This window comes from Podarcis cretensis (assembly GCF_951804945.1).
Source record: "Podarcis cretensis genome assembly, chromosome: 6".
Taxonomy (NCBI): Eukaryota; Metazoa; Chordata; class Lepidosauria; order Squamata; family Lacertidae; genus Podarcis; species Podarcis cretensis.
The window spans coordinates 62,026,444-62,045,608 of NC_137175.1; the positions used below are offsets into that span (position 1 = coordinate 62,026,444).

A 19,165-nucleotide genomic window follows, 5' to 3' on the forward strand; every position below is an offset into this window, starting at 1 on the left:
TGGCTGGTTGCTGCTGGCACTGTGTGACTTGAACATAGTAGGACAGTGGCAGAAGAAATCAAATCTTTTTCACTGAGCAGCACACACTAATGTGGTTTGACAGATCTGACATTCTATACCCAACATCGAGTTAGAATATATTAACCTTTTCGTTTTCTTAAGCGTCTCTTGTACAAGTTACGAAGCCACCCTCAGTAAAGAGTTTTGGGGACAAGGAAGCGCTTTGCAAAAACTACAGGCGACCCTTTCCACATGCTCCCCCACTCCTGAAGTTGTTAGAAACAGCAAGGTTGCATTCAGAAAAACAAGATGCTGCGTTTGGAACCCCTGCCCTAAAGCAGGCCAAACCCTAAGCTGGTAGCATCTGCTGCAGTTCAATCAAGGAAGAAAACCAAACAGCAAGTGGTAAAAAAAAAAAAATGCAAGCGCTTTTGTAAATGTACAGTGCAATCCTATATATATATATATATATATATATATCAGCTCTCAGAAGTAAGCTCTGTTGATTTTAATTGGACTTACTCCCAGGAAAATGCGTATTGGATTACAGCCTTGGTATTTTTTTTCTTTTATTTCTTCCCTCCTCCCCTAAGAATCTTGACTACAAATAAGATTCTTTGCTTTTATTGACTAAGGGAATGTTCCTGTGCCTGCCTGAGCTTGGCTTTCATGCCACAAGTCTGCTTGCTCTTGTTGGCCAGGAGCCTCAGCTTGGCTAATCTTTCTGGAATCGAGCTTTGGCCTGTGATGAAGCTGTGGTCCCATGCCCAGCTCATACACTCTCCGTGTGGCAGAGCTGCCACTTCCCAGGAGCTGGATCCCCAGCCAGGCTGATAATGTCCAAAGGATGGAATCAGGTGGATGCAGCACCACCACCAGTCTCCGAGGACGCATCTAAACATGGGGAGAAATTCAATTCAGATCACATTCAAAAGCAAACGCACTGAATCAACACTTTCCAAAACAAGATGCGAACCGGAAAATTAGCCATCCTTCAGAACTCGCACCTCTCCACATTTTTCAGTGCCAAGGACCGCGGAGAAAAATGAATATGCAAGAGTAACGTGTTTGTGTAACTGCATGTATATATATATTATGAAAATAGCATTCAAAAATGAGTTATATTAGAGGGGAAATGCTTGGTGAAAATCTGTATATTAGGCAAAATTGCATACAAAAAAAGGTGTATTTTTGGAGAAATTTGCACTAAAATGATGGTGAATTTTCATGAGGACTTTTTCTAAGGAAAAAATGCAAACTGATGGGAAATGTGGAGAACAAAAATTACAATTGGAAGTGTGTGTTGGGGAGTGATCATTGCAAGCAGCACCTATGTGATTCACTCATTTATTGTGATCTTGGCCTCTAAATGTTATGAGACTGGGGTGGAATGCAACCACAGCGAGCACCCAAATACACATGCCGTTAACAATGTGACTAGTGTTGAACATTAAAAAAAAAAAAATCCAGGTGCACTGCTGGGGAGGGGTGATGATCAAGTTCACTGCATAGGGGGAAGTGAAAGTTAAGTCTCCCTCCACATCTGCAGTCTCTATTAAATTCATCACACACATACACACGCCCACCCTGCATGGGATTTAATATTAGAGTGGGGAAACTCCTGTCTGCACATATGGGAGGTGTTTTTATTTTTATTTTCTTAAAGCTAGTTGTGCCTTAGGGGTGGCTGGATGTCAAGGAGATTGTGGCTGGGGAAGGAAGACTTAAATCTTTCCACACCATACCGTGTGATCTCCACCCATGTTTGGTATTTCATTTTGTAAAGCACACGTGGTGTTTCCAAATTGTAGCTTCAACCTCACTTGTAGTTTTGCCCTGAGCCAACCACTGGACTCTGGTTATGTATGAATGGAGCCAAAGTCTGCTCCCATAAGATTCTCCTCCTGGGAAGATTCTAGTGGGGTGGGGAAGTCCTCTGCGAAGAAGAACTGTGAGAAGCCCGGAACATAACAGAATCCTGGAAAATTCCTCTGTGTAGACTTGTACCCAGCACACACCAGTTGTGTGATTACTGCAGCCTGCTCTTTGTGGCCTAGTAGAGATCTGCCCAGGGATTAGCAAATGCTCTTAAAGTGTGTTTTGCAGAGGCAAGTTGCACTGAGAACAATCCCATGTGCTGCACGTGCCCTTAGGACACATCTGCCCTGCAGGATGTGCCAGTTATATTTCATGCAGCTTTCATTCTCTTCGTCTATACAGAACATTTGCATTTTCCACATTCCTGTGCCACATTGTTCTGCTTTTATTTCATCTTATCTCCACAGTGTTTGAGGTTTTTTTCTCAGGTATCCAAATATGATCAGCTCCACTGACACACGGTGGGTTACAAAGGGTGAGTATGTCAAGTCTCCATTCACATATTTGGGGAACAATTATTGTTTGCTTCTTCATCACATTTTGCAATACACATAGTAAATAATAAAATCAACAAAAGCTAAAAGACTCCTCCGACGATGTATTTAAAAGGGACAAGGTCTACCTACCCTGTCTAAAGGACGAGCAAAACAAAGCCCACTGACATCTCTAACTACCCTCCCAATTGCAAAGTGTAAGCCTTGGTAGGTAGGAATGTTTTTGCCTGTTGTTTAAAAGCAGGAAGAGATGGCGCCAGTTTGCATCCCGCAAACTGGGAGCCACCACTGAAAATAATCCCTTTTGATCGGAATAGTAGTAGTTACAGTGTATTATTATGTGTTCAATGAGGGCATGGAGATGGGGAAGCGTGAGAGGGACTTGAGAGCATGCATGTCAGCCCCACAGCCCTATGCCGCCTGGGCCATCTTGCTACAGCGTTCCCAACAATGCAAATTCTTCTAGCCATGCATCATATGACACATTAGGGACAGCTCCCTAATACAGCTGGCAACTTTTTTATTTTCTTTCAGAGGGCAAAGAGGACTCTTGCGCCTGTTTAACAGCCACAAGGCAAGCAGAACTTGAACAGATGCACATTTCCCTCATCGCTGCATAAGCAGGCTGAGAGGTGCACGCCCACTGAATTTCTGCCTGTTGTGCATATTGGCCTACTGAGAAGCATCATCCTGTTGAATTTTTGCCTCCTGTGCGTCTGCTAGGGGAATAAGAGCTCAGCCCAGGAAAATAATGACAGTCCTTGAAGACTAAGTTATATCAATTTTCGGCTCGAATCCCTTTTAATTATACCTCAATACCACATTTATTTAGAGTTTGGACCTGCTAGCGTATTAGTTGATTTAATGCACACCACACTAAGGATTCAAAGTGATGAAAAGAAAACGACTCACATTATGCCTGAAAAAGATTGGGCCCTAAGGCATTAGAAGTAGCACTTTGCTTGTAATTGAGTTGGCTGTCACTTAGGGTTTTGGTTACTCAAAGCCCTTCTTAAAACACCATTCTAATCAAACATTTGCTTAGAGGTAATCACATATGTGCTTTGTTGAATTGGGACCATACCGAGAGATGGCGGAGGAGAAGGAGAGGATAGACCTAAACTGCTAAAGAACATTTAATTGTTGAGCCACCTAAAGACGTAATTAAATGCCCTTTTACACTAATTTCAAGACTGCTATGCCAGTGTAAGCAATGTTTGGGTCTTCTATAGCCAGGCCATTCTAATAAGTTTCAGAGGCCCCAGCAAAAGCATTTTAAGCATGAACTCGTGTGGCATGGAAAACTTTGCACATGTAACTTGTAAGCAGGGTTCCCAGGAACTAAGCAACGCTCCTGTACAGATCACTGCAAAGCAAGACACAGAAATTAAGGCGGCACAACTTTTCATATCAATATGGGTCCATGCCTGAACCAAATTTCTGAATTCAGATTTATGTTAGATAAGTAACTGGATGTTACTGGTTTTTGACCTTTTATGTTTACTCACTTAAACACGTGGTGGTTTCTTTTCTCTTCTTAGGCCCCCACCCCATAACTTTTTTAGCCTGCAGTCCTAGCCATACTAACCTGAGACCAACTCCCATTGAACTCAGTGGCACTTACTGCCAAGTAACCACATATAGACTGGCTCTGTGAGACTCTCTTTCCAGGCTGCATGTGAGATGAGGGATCTTTAAAAAAAAGTTGATTGCACTATAGGAAATCCTGCAGGTGTGTTCAGACTTTGGCTCCCTCCAGTCCCAGCCTGTATGGCCAGTTGCCGGGCATGATGGGGATGGCAGTCCAGCAACATCTTTCAGACACCATGTTGGCTAGACTTTCCTTATCCCTACTACTTTCTGTTAGAGTTACCATCTTTTTTTAAAGTGGTCCTGGTCCTCTGCAGTTAGCAGCATCCTGGCACTCAAAGATAACTTCCCCAGCACTTCATCTGCATGCTGTGGAAAGTTTTACTAGTTGAAACTTAGTTAGCCATGTGACACTTATAGGAAAAGTCCCACTTCTATGTACTGTATTGGTACCGTTTCCGACATATAAGAGGAAGGGCCGTAGCATTGTGGCAGGACATCTGCTTTGCATGCAGAAGGTCCCAGGCAATCCCCCAGCACCTCCCAGCCAGGACTGGGAGAGATTCTAGTCTGAACATCTGAAAACCCACTGCAAGTCAGTGTAGGCATTGCTGAACTGGATAAACCAACAGTCTTCTTCAATATAAGGCAGCTTTCTGTATTTGTTCCCATTTCACAAGACCTTTCTTTGCTTTGACTGTGCTCTGATGCAAGAAAGCCAGCAGGCAAAGCTTTTCTTGGTATAGTAATCAAACTATCTATTTAATGTCTGTGTGCAAGGATGTTCTTAGAGGCTGAGGAGAATGGCAGCTTTGAAAACTGCCCTGTGATCCTTGGTTGAAGGGCGGTATAGAAATGTAATAAATAAAAATAAATTAAAGGTGGTTTCACGTGCAAATACACAACTTTCTGTCTACCTTGCCTGTTTTGCAAGCCTCTCTTCATCTTCTATCCTGCCGCCACACTTTCACTACCCTTCAGTGGGCAAGGAAATTCCTCAAACTCACAGATGCAAACTGTGTACTGCTTTAGTTTCGGTGGCGTTTCCAAGCTGATTATTTGACTAAGCAGCTCTTGCTGTTTAGGAGCACTTTCTAGATGAGTACAGCAGGTGGCAGTGCCTATGCTGCGTGCCACTGAGAAAACTTTGAGAGAGAACAACAAAGGGCATCCCTCTCGCTCTGTCTGTGGAGCCAGTGTGGAAAATGCAAGCTCAGCGGTAGAGTGCATGGCTTGTGTGCAAAAGGTCCCAGATTCAATCCCAGGTAGGGATGAGAAAGACTCCTGCTGGAACCTCTGGAGTTGCCAGCCATTGTCAACAATACCAAGCTAGATGGAGAAATGGTCTGACATCATCATCATTATCATCATCATTTTTTATTTGTATGCTGCCTTTCCATAAATAAAACAATGCTCAAGGCGGCTTACAACATGACAACATGACAAAAGCCATAAACAATAGATCATCAAAAAATATACATCAAAAAATATACAACCAAATGGAAAACAATTTCCACATAAATCATAAAATCTAAAACTTAGAATACAGTATTAATATTATTAATGTCACAATTTAAAATGACATAGTTATAAATAATGTGACATTGATTTAAAAGTGGGAGTGCTCTTCAATAAGTTCACAGCACGCAGGATTTTCAGAGAGGAAAAATGCTGGAGAGCTTGCTCCTAAGACTCAGCAGGAAAGGTGTTCCTGCAAGGCACCTAAATGAATCATTTCAAAACTAATGCGATCCTTGACTTCATTAACAAAAGCTTAGTGCCCCGATAAGAAGTAGCAAGACCTGTTCAAACAATTGCCTAAACCAAAGGTGAGGAAACCTTGCAGCCAGGCAGCCCAAGATATTTATCTTCGTACGTTTGACAAGTGAATGGGGTCACCCACCTGACATCAAAACAAAGACTGGGATCCATTTTGGGCAGGCTGGCTGAAGGATGGCTGGGAGAGATGCCTTTGACTCCAGGGCTGCACTGCAGTGGGGAACAAGTCCCTCTTGAAATGACCATGCTGTAAGATCTGGACTCCCTCCATGCGGACTGAAGGTGTGAATAGGTGAAATAAGCCATACCTCTTAAACTATGACAATCTCCACTGTGTCTTCAATTCTCCATAGGGGCACAAACCCTGGGTGAGCACCTGGAACCCCCTGGCAGAGGGTGGGGGTGGCACCCAACTTTTGTAACACTATTTTGTCTAAACAACTGAGGAAAATTCCTAATGATAAGAGCTGTTCAACAGTGGGATAAACTTCCTCAGGAGGTTCTGGGATCTCCTTTGCTGAATGTATTAACACTCAAGGTTATGTTTTATCTTCCAGGAATACTGCAGTTGCAAGGTTCCTGCACTTAGCAGGGCGTTGGACTGAATATGACCCAGAGAAACTATAGTTGAAAGAAGTTCCACTTCTCTCTTCTGTGCTGTTCCTATCTCTATTCAGCTTCTACCACCAGCACTTTCTGTGTTTGTCTGTGCATCAGGACATGTGCATTATGAGGGGAAAGGGGGTCTAGTAACAACTGTCAACACTCTTTAAATGCCCCATTTCTCAGGATTCTTTTTTTTTTAAGAATAATTTTTTATTAACCGACCAATCACATCAAATCAAACCAAATTACATAAATTCCAAATTACACAGCCGAATTTTAAATTTTTGTTGGGGGTACCCATATTTCAAGTTTCGAAGGGGATCCAATCAACTTCTTGCTTCTTACTGCTGTTTTAATGTCCACAAATCTAATCTTATGATGTTCACAGTACTATCCAGTCCTTTCTTACTGTTTTTCCACATCTCTTGTTGTTATTTTCATATATTTTTCCTTTCTCTTTGTGACCTCTGATAATCTCCGCAAGCTGGTTAGAACAGTTTGTAATCCTGTGTGGATATTATTTTTTTTATCCAGTAGCCATATCCAGACATTTTCCATATAACATCACTTCCATACATCAAAACTGTCTTAGTGTCATTAATCTTCACCAATCTGCCTCCTTTCTCAAAACCTCTGAGGAGATTCACTAGGAATGCAGTCTGAAAACAAGTCCTTTCTTCCTCCCGGCTATAAATCCTTTGGCAAGATGGCGACTCCGAATTAATTGCTGCGCCATTCCCAAAAGCTCTTATTGCTTCTCGATCTTCATAAAGCATACTTTTGGTTAAAGTTTATCTCCACACAGACCTTAATCATCCTGCTTGGGTCAGTTCAGCCGACGATTCTAATGAGGAGGGGTTCTTGTAAATCACATAGAAGGAAAGTGAAAAAGGTTCCCCCCCCCCATTCAGTCCCATTGTTGTTAACATACCCAGCCTTTGGTGTATCTTCATCATAAAATATTCCTGTTTCTCCAACCCGTCGTCTTCTTTCGCAGAGGTCACTTAAATTAGCAGACTTCACTCCCCTTCTTCACTTGAAATATGTGCATTTGCTTCTTTTGTAATTAATTATTCCAAATTGCTGCAACTAGTACGCGATCAGAGACAGTGTCCAGGAGAGCCGAGGTCCACACGGGGGCATTCTGCCTAGGGCCCTCACCCCCTTCTTTCGAATTAGGGGGTGATTTATGGGCACAGCAGGCAAGGGCAGTGTTCCCCATTTCCTTGGGGCAACAAGGGAGGCTGCCTACTCCCATAACAGCCTCTTAATTACCCCGTGTGGGTCAGAGAGATGGTATTGTCGGCCATCTTCCAATGTGCCCCCTAGTGGCCCCCCATTTCTCAGGATTCTTTGAGGGAAGCCATGACTGTTTAAAGTGGCATGATACTGCTTTCAATATATAGTATAGATGAGGGCCAAATGCAGCAAAACAAAAAACATAGTGAAAAGCAGTTCGGTAGTTTACCATTGCATTTATATAATAAATGTCCAGCGTGCCTATTTTATATTCTCTGTTATGATCTACCGTATTTACTTGGGTGGCCAGGTTATGACTATGTGCTGTATAAAAGACATCGCAGAGTTTGGAGCTCGTGTTGGGCATCGTGTTGGGCAAGGAGTGGGGTTGTTCTAAAACTTCCCAGGAAGTTTAACTTGGGCTAGTAAAAAAGAAAGTAAAAATAATTGAGGACTGTGGTATATTGATTAATCATACTGAAGAAAATACTTGTTTCCATAATGCATTGCAAATTATGGATTGTTCTAAATTTACATGGCTAATTAGTCAAAATAAGAATGTACCTGGGATGTGAACTCTTCCTTGGAGCCCATGCACAGTTTTGGAAAATTCAGGGGGTTTGATTCAATTACACCAGCATAGTTCCTTAAGAGACCTAATCAGAAAAACCTGTCTTCAGTTGCACAATGCTAGCGTGCATATTCAACACAAGGCCAAAGACATGTGATTGGATAGGCCTTTAATTTGAGCAAGGATCCAAAAATAGCTGGTGGGATATTTTTTCTCTCTCTTGGATTTTCTCCCACAGGCAATGCACCGTTGAATGTACTGCTTCATCCCATTGTGATTTTGTTTCCCTTCCAAGCTGGAAGACTTGGTCACTTTAGGCTTGTTCTGCTGGATCAGAAGAAACTTATCTCAGCTGCCTTCCATGCTACCGAAGGGGATTATGTCACCCTAATTTCCATCTCTCCACCCTATATAGTGAAACAAGCAAACAAAAACCAGTGTTGAGCAGGCCTCTGCCACAAAGGGGAATGGAAACCTGGTCAAAGCTTTTGCTCTGATTTTGTGTGAAGCATTGTTTGTGCTTGCAGCTAGCATATTATTATTATTATTATTATTATTATTATTATTATTATACCACCCTTCATCAAAAGATCTCAGGGTGGTTCACAAGATATAGAGGCCTTAGACTCCAAAGATATTGGGTGCTCCAGCATCTTTTTCAAAAAATACCTCTCATGATCTGGTGGATGCTATCTGTGGCTGATCGTTGGTGCACATGGTTTGGTCCTGCCTGGTAGTAGCTCCTTTCTGTTTAGATGTTATCACCTGCACTAATATGGTCCTTGAAGTATCTTTAAGATTTGCAGATGGACAATACTGGAAGGACAGTTCAGTGCATTCAGTAGTACCATAGGCCAAAGGACTGAAGGATCTCTTGGTGTGTAACTATGGCAGACAGTGGCAGAAAAGAATATAGCCATGTCATCTTCATATACTGACTGAGTTGTCTGCATAGCAGGCAGATGTGTTGTTTTTGTTTTATTCAGGTATCACACCATACAGGAAAGAATGCAACAGTGAGTTTCTTTCAATAATAAATATCTATTTTTACTTAATCAGTTTGTATTTATTTATTCTTTGAAATTGGAAGGAGAAATAATGGATTTGTCTTGCGACAAATTCTATATTAGCAATTTCCCTGCATTTGCCCATTAAAAGCTACAGCAGCAACTGTGAGGCACAGGGCATATAGATCTGAGCAATGCTCAATTCCATAGAACTTCACTGAGATTTCCAGAAAAGGTGTGTGGGTCTGCTTCGAGCATGCCCCTCCTCAAGCTTAAATTGAGAATATTTTTAACGCAGAGGAATGGAGGGAAATGTTGTCACTATGATTTTGAGCTTGCTGTTTTGTGAATTTGCCATTTCATTTCAAAAATGAAAAGTTTGGGCTTTATGCCTTTCTGGCTACATCCTTCCCCAAAGTTAGAAGATATTCTTCCTAACCTCAGACATAACAGAAGCTGATTATATTAAGTCTGGTGTGCTGTACTCTGCACATGAACAGAGATGGTTACTTCACATGTTTGGAAATTAGCTGTGCGTTGCATGTTCTGCTTTGCTCTTATGTGTTCTGGACTCCTGACTCGAATGAAACAATCATTTAGAACTCTGCCATGGAGAGGGAACTCATAATGGGTGGAATAACAGGTTATTTTGTATTCATCAGCATGCATTGACAATAGGAACATAGGAATGGTGCATCTCTACCCTACTCCAAGATTTCACTACTAGAGACTCAGATTACAAACTTGAACATTGAAGAACAATGCTAGGAATCTACACAAACACACTCAAACAATTAATATTGAATTCCCCACAGGCTGCAATTTTCTAGGGACTGCTTTAAAAAAATAATCAGGACAATCCAGTGATTATCACCTGCTAATTCATGGGACATAAACTTGTCAGTGGCTCCTAGTAATAGTTAGTAACTGGTGAAATTATCCCATCAGAAATCATAATTAGCTAATCGTGTAACAATCTAAGGTGAGCGTTCTCCATTATTTGGGGATACTGTAGTTTATACAATTATTTGTGCATCAACAGAGTGCATCTCAAAAATGTGTGATGTGTAGTATAGCATCCCAATGTCATGATGGGTGTCACAGAGTCATGTATCACCCTCTCTGTGACTAGCTACTTTCATGGGCCCTGTGTTTACAGTTAGGTTGACATGGGACCAAAGGAAGTGGTTGTGGCACAAGCAGACACAGATGAATAGGCAGCGGAAATACACAAGAGGATACCTAGCAGAACTCAGGCCACTCTTCTTAAGGATGATATTATTAAAAGATTTCAGATCCAAATTTTTAAACAGACTGCCTCAGCAAACTAAAGGGTTAAAGGTAAAGGTAAAGGGACCCCTGACCATTAGATCCAGTCGTGACCGACTCTAGGGTTGCGGTGCTTATCTCGCTTTATTGGCCAAGGGAGCCGGCATACAGCTTTCCGGGTCATGTGGCCAGCATGACTAAGCCACTTCTGGCGAACCAGAGCAGTGCACGGAAACACCGTTTACCTTCCCGCCGGAGTGGTACCTATTTATCTACTTGCACTTTGACGTGCTTTCGAACTGCTAGGTTGGCAGGAGCAGGGACCGAGCATCAGGAGTTCACCCCGTCGCGGGGATTCGAACCACCAACATTCTGATCGGCAAGCCCTAGGCTCTGTGGTTTAACCCACAGCGCCACCCGCATCCCAAAAACTAAAGGGTGAAAACACAGTAATTCCATGAGGATATGCATGGCAAATGGGACATTTCTAGTTCGTTAAACAAGTAAAAGGTTGCAGCAATCAACATCCGAGCACAAGCAAAGATGACTGAGTTTGAATGTTTAGTTGTGCCAAATTTGTACGCACAGAAAACAGAAATCAATATAAAAAAATTTATGTCTGAATTGTGAAAATATTAAAGAATGTTAGTTAACTCAATGTGTACATCTGGGCATTGAGGAACCTCATAGATATAGCCTACAATGTCAGAACTGATCCTTTAGTGGCATCAGTCCTTTCGAACTCCCTCCCATTACATACCAGACAAGCACCATCTCTGTTGTCTTTTGGGTGCCTGGTGAAAACATTCCTCTTTCAACAAGCCTTCAAAGTGAAGATTCTTACCCTAGTTGCTATGTGTATTGAATCTTAAATAGTTTGATGTCATTTATTTTATTTATTACATGTATACCCTGCCTTTCCTTCAAGGAAAGAAACTGTGACTGCCCAAGAGCGCCCTGCCTGTGAGCTTCATGGCTGGCTGAGTGGGGATTTGCACTCTGGTTTCCCAGGTCATAGTCATACACTCTAACCACTACACCACATGGACTATTTTTTTTATAGATGCAATTGTTTTCTATATGTTTTTTATTGTACTATATTGTGAAATCGCTTGCTGAGATGCTTCCTAGAAAGCAATTAATGAATGAATAGTTAAAGAAATAGTACCAAATGCCTAATTTCAATTTTCGGCATCATCTCTCGTCATGATGGCTATATGTGTCCTCTGGGATCAGAGGTGGAATGCCTCTGAACACCAGTTGCTGGGGAACAACAGCAGAAAAGGGCTACTGAGTTCATGTCCTGCTTTGTGAGCTTTCTAGAGAGAAGAAGAAGAAGAGTTTGGATTTGATATCCTGCCTTTCACTCCCTTTAAGGAGTCTCAAAGCGGCTAACATTCTCTGAGAGACTTCAAAGAAGTGTGACTGACCCAAGGTCACCCAGCAGCTGCATGTGGAGGAGCAGAGATGCGAACCCGGTTCACCAGATTACAAGTCCACCGCTCTTAACCGCTACACCACACTGGCTCTGGAACTGGATGCTGGACCAGACAGAACTTTGGCCTGGTCCAGGAGGGCTCTCCCTACGTTCTTAACGGAGCTGCCTACATTTCATTTCGTGCTAGATGTTTTATCCTTTACGTGAACGAATGCTGGAAACTTAGGGCAATCTCTCAACACGTGTTCTGTAATTCTGATGTTGCTTGATTTCTTATTATAACTGCTAGCACAGCTACTACTTTCATACTCACTTAGCAATGTACAGTAGGTGTGCTTAAGTCTTATTGAGAGCACAAAAGTGACACTCTCTGACCGTGAGGCTTAAATCTAAGTAGGCAAATAGGGGAGTGCTTGAAAGAGTAGTAACCAAAATAGAGCAGGCAATGGTCCCAGCAGTAAATTTTAAGAAAGTCAACTTTATTTATCTAGGGGGTTTAATGTGCTTTGCAGATACTGTCTTTTGGCATTTCCACTCAAGTTTAGTAAACACTTCACTAATTCTTTCCCTGCCTTCAATATCGGACACATTGTGTTTTGTATAGGAAGTAGTCCACATTCATAACAATCTCCATAGGCAAATGTGTTCTAATTTTCATCCAGCATCTTGCTGAGTAAACATGCATGCTAAAACTGTCATACACATATAATCCTGTGTTAATCAGGAAAACGAAAAGGGGCCAAAGGGACCTGGATATGCAGGTACAATGTTACACATTTGTGGGGTGGGTGGGTGGGAATGTTGACGGTCATCTCAGTCCTGAGCAGTTTTTCCTACTTTACAGAAATTGAAGTTTAAAGGGAATATGTCTTTGTGGTTTATTAGCTTTCTAATGATATGGTTTTGCATGGGTGTCATTCACATGTCATGTTTTGCAGAACAGTGATTGACAAGAGTTAAATTCAAAACATGTAGTCGTTCTCTAGTGTGGGGGGTTATTATTTCCTCCTCCCCCCTCCTTTTCTGTGATTGAAGGAAAACTGTTTAGATGTTTGTTTCCAAAACGGCATCTGTCAGCAATCAAGGGGGGGGGGAATGCATAAAACAAATGCAATTGTTTAGAGTAGCATTTCCTGGATCATGTTAAATGCTTGATTTGCTCCCCATTATGTTCACTAAATAATTTTGTTTTCCACAATAATTGTAATATTTTACATGTTGCATTTAATCTTCTTTCAAGGCTATTAGTAACAGCTCACTTAGAAAAGGAGTAGTTGCTCGACAAGAAAAGATCCGCTGCCACCCACATCATAAAGAAAAATGGTAAAGTTAACTGCACCCTAATTGTTCTGGATCGAAAACACAGTTATTCAACAGCATTGATTCTTTACATCAGACTACTGTACTGTCCAGAATGGAGTGATTTCATGCTGTTTCCACTGCTAAAATGAACTCTATATTCTTTTCCTGTAATCACTTCAAGTGTTTGGCATGTTTTTCATAGCTAAGTTAAAGACAGAGCCAATAATATCAATACTGGGCCCAAAAGACCCTATCCACATAGTGGAAAACAAAGAATTTCCTGCAAACATTATCAGTCAATATATAATCATACAAGATCACACCAACTTATAAACATACTGGGGAGGGGGCAGGTTTGATCGTTTATTCGCCTACATTTTTAATAAGAGACAGAAAGCAATGTAGGCTCAGTGCTACTCAATTAATTATCACAAGTGCTGGCTAGTTGTTTCCTGTGAAAGAAAGGGAAGCAGGGAAGGATGAAATTCAATCTCATGTTGGTTAGATGCTGATTGTTGCTTAATCATCTTACTTTATATTTTGCATTACAGTTTTTAAGAGCACCAAGCAGCCTAGAGAAGAAAGAACAGGTACTTTTGATGATGCCAGAGTGAACAGACATGGATATTTTGGCCACCCATCACAAAGGCCACTGCTAACAACATCCATTTTCTTCCTGGATTCTGAGCACAACTTTAAGACTTCCTACACTAGCTAAAGCTACACCTGTAAATGGAGCTGATACTGAACACGGAGAGCATGCTAAGGACAAGTCAAACACCTGTGCCACTGATGTGATGATTTTATCATTACACACTTGTATGCATGTACATTTATGATATACATAAACACATTCATTGGTAAATTTATTGGAAATTCTGAAACCTATCTCAATTGTCTTCTTGAGGATAAGTCAAATGATATTACCCTGGCCATGGCAAAATTTCTATCAGAGGTTATAAGAAATAGAAGTCAACATGCTCTGGACAAAACATAGTGACTGCCTTGAAATCTTTTCCTTGTATCTCTGCTGCATTTTTACTTTCAAAACTGTTTTTGTGGGTCTTAGGACCATAATAAAGAATGTGCATGAACACACAGGGCACACTAAGGACAAGTCAAACACCTGCACCATTGATGTGATGATTTTATCAAATACACACAAACTTGTATGCATGTACATTTAGGATATACATAAATACGTTTATCTGTGCGCACACCACATGTAGAAAGAAAAGGAAATCTCACTCAGAAGTGTATACGTACACATATAATTTTATTCTGTCCATGCATATTTATACAAATCTTATCTGACATCTCCTGATATGCACATGCAGGCACACACACACACACACTGTATAACAAAATTCCTCAGTGCTGTTAGAGCTGAGTAAAAACTACTTCCAACCCATAATTAATAACTGTCATGCAGGTGGGAAAGTTAGAAAAGTCTGCATTTTCAGGAAGCTAAACTATGGAATTCTCCATCATTTCAAAATCAATTTTGAACAATTTTACACTGATGAAGTGCATTTTAATGAAGCTTAGCTACCAAACTCTTATTATTCCACAAAAATTATCAAAACTATTTTCCAGCAAGGGGGAGAAATTTCAACCATTGAAAAATATGAACACCAATCTCCTAAAATTAAATATTTGAATGAAATCTATTGATTGACTCGCAAAATGAAACACTCTATTGTTGGTTCAGATGTTCATTCATGTGTCACTGAAGGAAATATCTTCATAAAGTAGGTTTGGATCCTGCATTTCCAGATCCCTTCTTCAAGAATACAAGTAACAGGTAAAAGTACTTATATTAATACATATGTGTGAGCCTCATGGCAATAACATGTGTCACTTACTAGGAAACACACCTCATAGAACTTAGAAGGACTTCCTTTCAAGTAAACATGAACAGGATTGGCTGCCAATAAACCAAAAAAACAGAGGATACAAATTATATGGTTGAGTTTTCATTTTAGTTCAAAGTGTTCCACAGATTATGCAACTTGGTGCATAACATCGCAGAATTGGTCTTCTACTTTTGTGCTATGGCATGACTTTTGTTGAACAGGAGATGTATATCAGTGGTGCAGGTGCTACAAATATAAGTGGCAAACATTTGTGAGCTGTAACAAAAATGATGACATACAAAATATGAAATGATTTCCTTCACTGAAGTGACTTTACTGAGCTATATGATGTGTAGCTATATGAATGATAGATAGATAGATAGATAGATAGATAGATAGATAGATAGATAGATATTATGATGGTTCACTGTAAATTCAGGTCAATGGCATGCCATTTCTTTGTGGTGTAGCCTGAAGTGGAGATATGGCGGGCATGTGGTGATTTTGGATAACTTGGTGTTTTGAATACTCAGCGTATGGAAAATAGGACTCTACGAAATTAAATTTAAAACCCTAAAAGGGAAACGTCTAATTCAAAAGTGCCTTGTCTGGGTATCTGTTTGTAGGCCAATGGATTATTTTGAAACGTTATCAAATACACAATCACACACACACACATACACACCCCTGTATAATACTCAGAGGGGTGAAGTCAAATCTTAGATTTCATTTTTACATGAGAGCATTTTTAATTTTCTGAAGAATAAAACTCTTTCTTTAAACTAGTTAGACCTGCATTTTGCTTTTATTTCCTGAAATGATTATGTTGTGTGCAAATGTTAAAAAATCACACATCTGAAACCTTCATTCCAGTTTGTTTCTTCTTGGTCATATGTATGGGGAAAGTAGCTGTGATAAACAGATACTGAATCAGACTGCAAATTCTTTTTTCAGGGGGGGGGAGAGCAGAACCTAAAACATTGCATGATAGTCTCTAAGCAGTTCCATCTGTCAAGCAGAAATTTTAGGCTAATAGCCTGTGGCGATCTTCCTCCGCAGTCCACTACCTGCCTTTGTCCTACTAAGTCTCTATTCATTTTTTTTTTAAAGCTGGGGGGGGGGGGAGAGAGAGAAAGAAAAAGGAAAGGGGAAAACCTAGCAGACCAAAATCATCTGAGTGATGAAGCCCTAATTTTATCCGCCTCTCTTTGATGTTAAGCGGTGGGTTCTTACTTTAGAAAAAAAAGAGGGGGGGAGAGGGAAAGAGAGAGAGAGAAGGAGAGGGAGAGGGAGAGGAGAAGACAGTGCTGGGAGCAGATGACTTTTCATCCCTACTTCACCTTGCCACTGGGTCTGTGAGAGATTGGTTCACTGTCAAGGAGATTTTTTTTTTTTACCCATGATTCCATATGGTATGGACTGGGCTACATGTTGCCCAACATGCCAGTGCAAATGTTTTCTCAATTAGGTGTCTTATCTCCCGTGAGTTAGCATCAGATGAAGCTTGCTGACAGCATAATGGCAGGGAAAACCTCCGACGGATCCATCAAATGGCAGCTCTGCTATGACATCTCGGCCAGAACTTGGTGGATGGTGAGTTGGCAGCACGGCTGCCTTTTTTTTTTTCCTCCCTCCCCTTCCTTTTTCTACTTTCCCTCCCTCTTTGACAAAATGTCCCAGACCTCACATTTATCAAATTAACATTTGATTTTTTTTTTCACACTCTTCACTGGAGTAGCCTTCCACTTGTCCTACTTGTGTGTTTTTCCTCTGTAACAAGAGACTGTTCATGTGCCCTACATTTAAAATTGCTCCCTCCCCTTTCGGTTCTATTTGTTTTAAAGTATAAAAGTACATGGATAAGTAGTTTGAAAAGCTTTCTTTTCGAATAACAACTTTTCCTCAACTCCTTTGGGTCCTCGTTGGTGATGTACTTTGTTGTACTGTGGCATTGCATATTCTCGTTTTTATGTTTCCCTATTGGGCATGTGGCTGCTTGTGTCAAATTATTAGAGTTGCTGATTTATAATATTTGCCAGGCAATATTAACACGTAATGGGCTAAGGAAGTTCAAGAGACATTTCAGGACATGCCTTTTCTAGGAAAACTTTGGTGGTGGTTTTTCTCCCCCTCTTGCATTGCTGTGTATGGATCATGGCATGAATGTCCCATAAGAGGACCTTGTCTAACTTATCCTTTCATAAGGTTCTGTTAGAATTGATTCCTGTCCTGTTAGGATCTGGAACTGGGTGTTACAGATCCCATTTGAATGTCTTTTGGGTTCAATTAAAAGTTTTAATAAAGTTCCGACAGGCACTCTCAGAATGAGTTAACTCGCATGTCATGGTCACTCGGGCCAGACAACCTTTGACATCTTGAATCTATCAGAGGTACAGTGAGTTAGGAGGATGCACAATAGCCCATTGTGGCAGAAGATGCAAGCCCTGTTGTGTCGAAGAGAGCCCTCAAATCATTACTGCCCTCGTTAGCGTGCTGTCCGTTAGGGATTAATTTGTTAGCAGGGCTTCTTCTTTTCTTTTCTCTTCTCTTCTTTCTTTTTTAAAGTTTTCTGTAATTATTATTCTTGTGGCAAAGCGTGATTTTTTTTCTTCTTTTTTTAAGTGAGAGAATTTTTGCTGCCAGGACAATACACGCATTATGTGCTCCTAGCTGGACCGTGAACCCCTCCGTTTCAGTTCACATAGATATCACGGCTTGTTTTTGTTTTCTGTTTTTAAAAAGGACTGGTGAATGGAATTACAATGAAACTGATCATGCCATTGTTTTGTATGATATGCTGAAACAAGTAAGTGGGAGCAGTGAGGCTTAGACACAGAGACACACACGCACACACAGAGGAAACATCTCCCAGATCAATTTTGATGTCATTCGAAGAAGTTTAGGATGCCTGTGGACTTGAAAGACTTGAAAAAAAGTGCAATATGGATGGATTTCATTCAGCGACTTGGCGGTATTCATTGCTTGTATCAAAAGGTGTTTGAGCTGTTAGATTTGTTTGAACTTTTCTTCGTTAGAAAGGTTTAACTGGTGGTTGCTAGCTAAATATTACATGCCGATTTGGGTTAATTAGAATAGAGGAAGTCTAACCGCTTCATTCATACCACTGATTTTCCAATTAGACTTTCTGCCAGCAGAAAATGCAGAAGGGATGTTCTTGGATGCTCTGAAATTGTCTATTCATTTGACTGATTAGCTTGTTATATACTGAAATGTGATTATTGATGCATTTAGGGAATAGCCCTAAACTGTTCTTCTTCAGTACATATATTAGATGCCACACTTATGCTCTTATAAAGCTCCTGTTTTTATTGTCTTGTTCTTATGGTGAGGTGGGGGGACTGTTTATATTTTCCCCAGGAATCTTAAAACATTGTCTCCTTTTGAAAATATATTAAAAGGCTTCATTTTAAAGAAAATGCATTTACTTTGCAGAAGTCTTACTGTTGTGGATATAATATGTTTTAAAAAAAATGCTGGAAACATTTAGCAATGCACTTGACAAGAACATAAACAAGCTTCATAACCAGACAAGCTGTTGTTTAGATGAAACCTTACAGAAAGTTCCTGTAAAACTTTTAACATGCCACATAACTTATTTCCTCAATGTACAGACGCTAAAATCAACCCACTACAAGAAAAAGACATTTTTTTATATTAAAAAAAAATCATTGAAATGAACCATACAAGGATTTGTACAAGAGACATGTCCATTTTCAGACAAGGATTCAATTATTGATACAAAAGTAAGCAGTTTTGATGCACACTCTGTAATATAAAGCATATTTTAGCCCCCAAAACCTCATCACATCTGTTAAGTTCTTTTAATCAAACCTCAGCTACACAATGCATTTTAATATACAAAGACGAAAAAGGAAGCTTTGAAAGTTACCTCATGCATCGTCTGGCTGCACAAAAAATCTCGGCTACTGCCTACTGCTAAACTTCAGTTTGGTACTGCCAGCATACAAAGAGATGAGTGAATGCCCTCTTTCCACCCGCTTGGACTCAGCTGCCAACACTGGGATATGCAATTTTGCTTTTTAATGAGTCGTAAACAATTTATGTGTGTCAATGGAGCGAGTTTGTTTTATTTCGGGGAGCAGGTTCAGAATCGG

At 40.6% G+C, this 19,165-nt stretch overlaps 1 protein-coding gene and 1 long non-coding RNA gene across 6 annotated transcripts in view; one reads left to right on the top strand and one right to left on the bottom strand.

Annotated features, from left to right (window-relative positions):
• Positions 1–608: 608 nt before the first annotated feature.
• LOC307219163 lies at positions 609–18,976 on the bottom strand. Its single transcript, XR_013840317.1, has 2 exons — positions 18,940–18,976; positions 609–894 (listed from the first exon to the last, which is right to left on the bottom strand). It is a non-coding gene; the product is annotated as an uncharacterized lncRNA (long non-coding RNA).
• NFIA (nuclear factor I A) overlaps positions 16,404–19,165 on the top strand; it is a 418,489-nt gene continuing 415,727 nt past the window's right edge. The window contains exon 1 of one of the 5 annotated variants that reach the window (XM_079982118.1): positions 16,404–16,622. In XM_079982118.1, coding sequence (XP_079838244.1) covers positions 16,527–16,622 — 96 coding nt within the window. In that variant the 5' untranslated portion in view covers positions 16,404–16,526. The remainder of the gene's footprint in view (positions 16,623–19,165) is intronic. The other 4 variants (XM_079982123.1, XM_079982117.1, XM_079982121.1 and 1 more) reach the window with 4 other exon arrangements.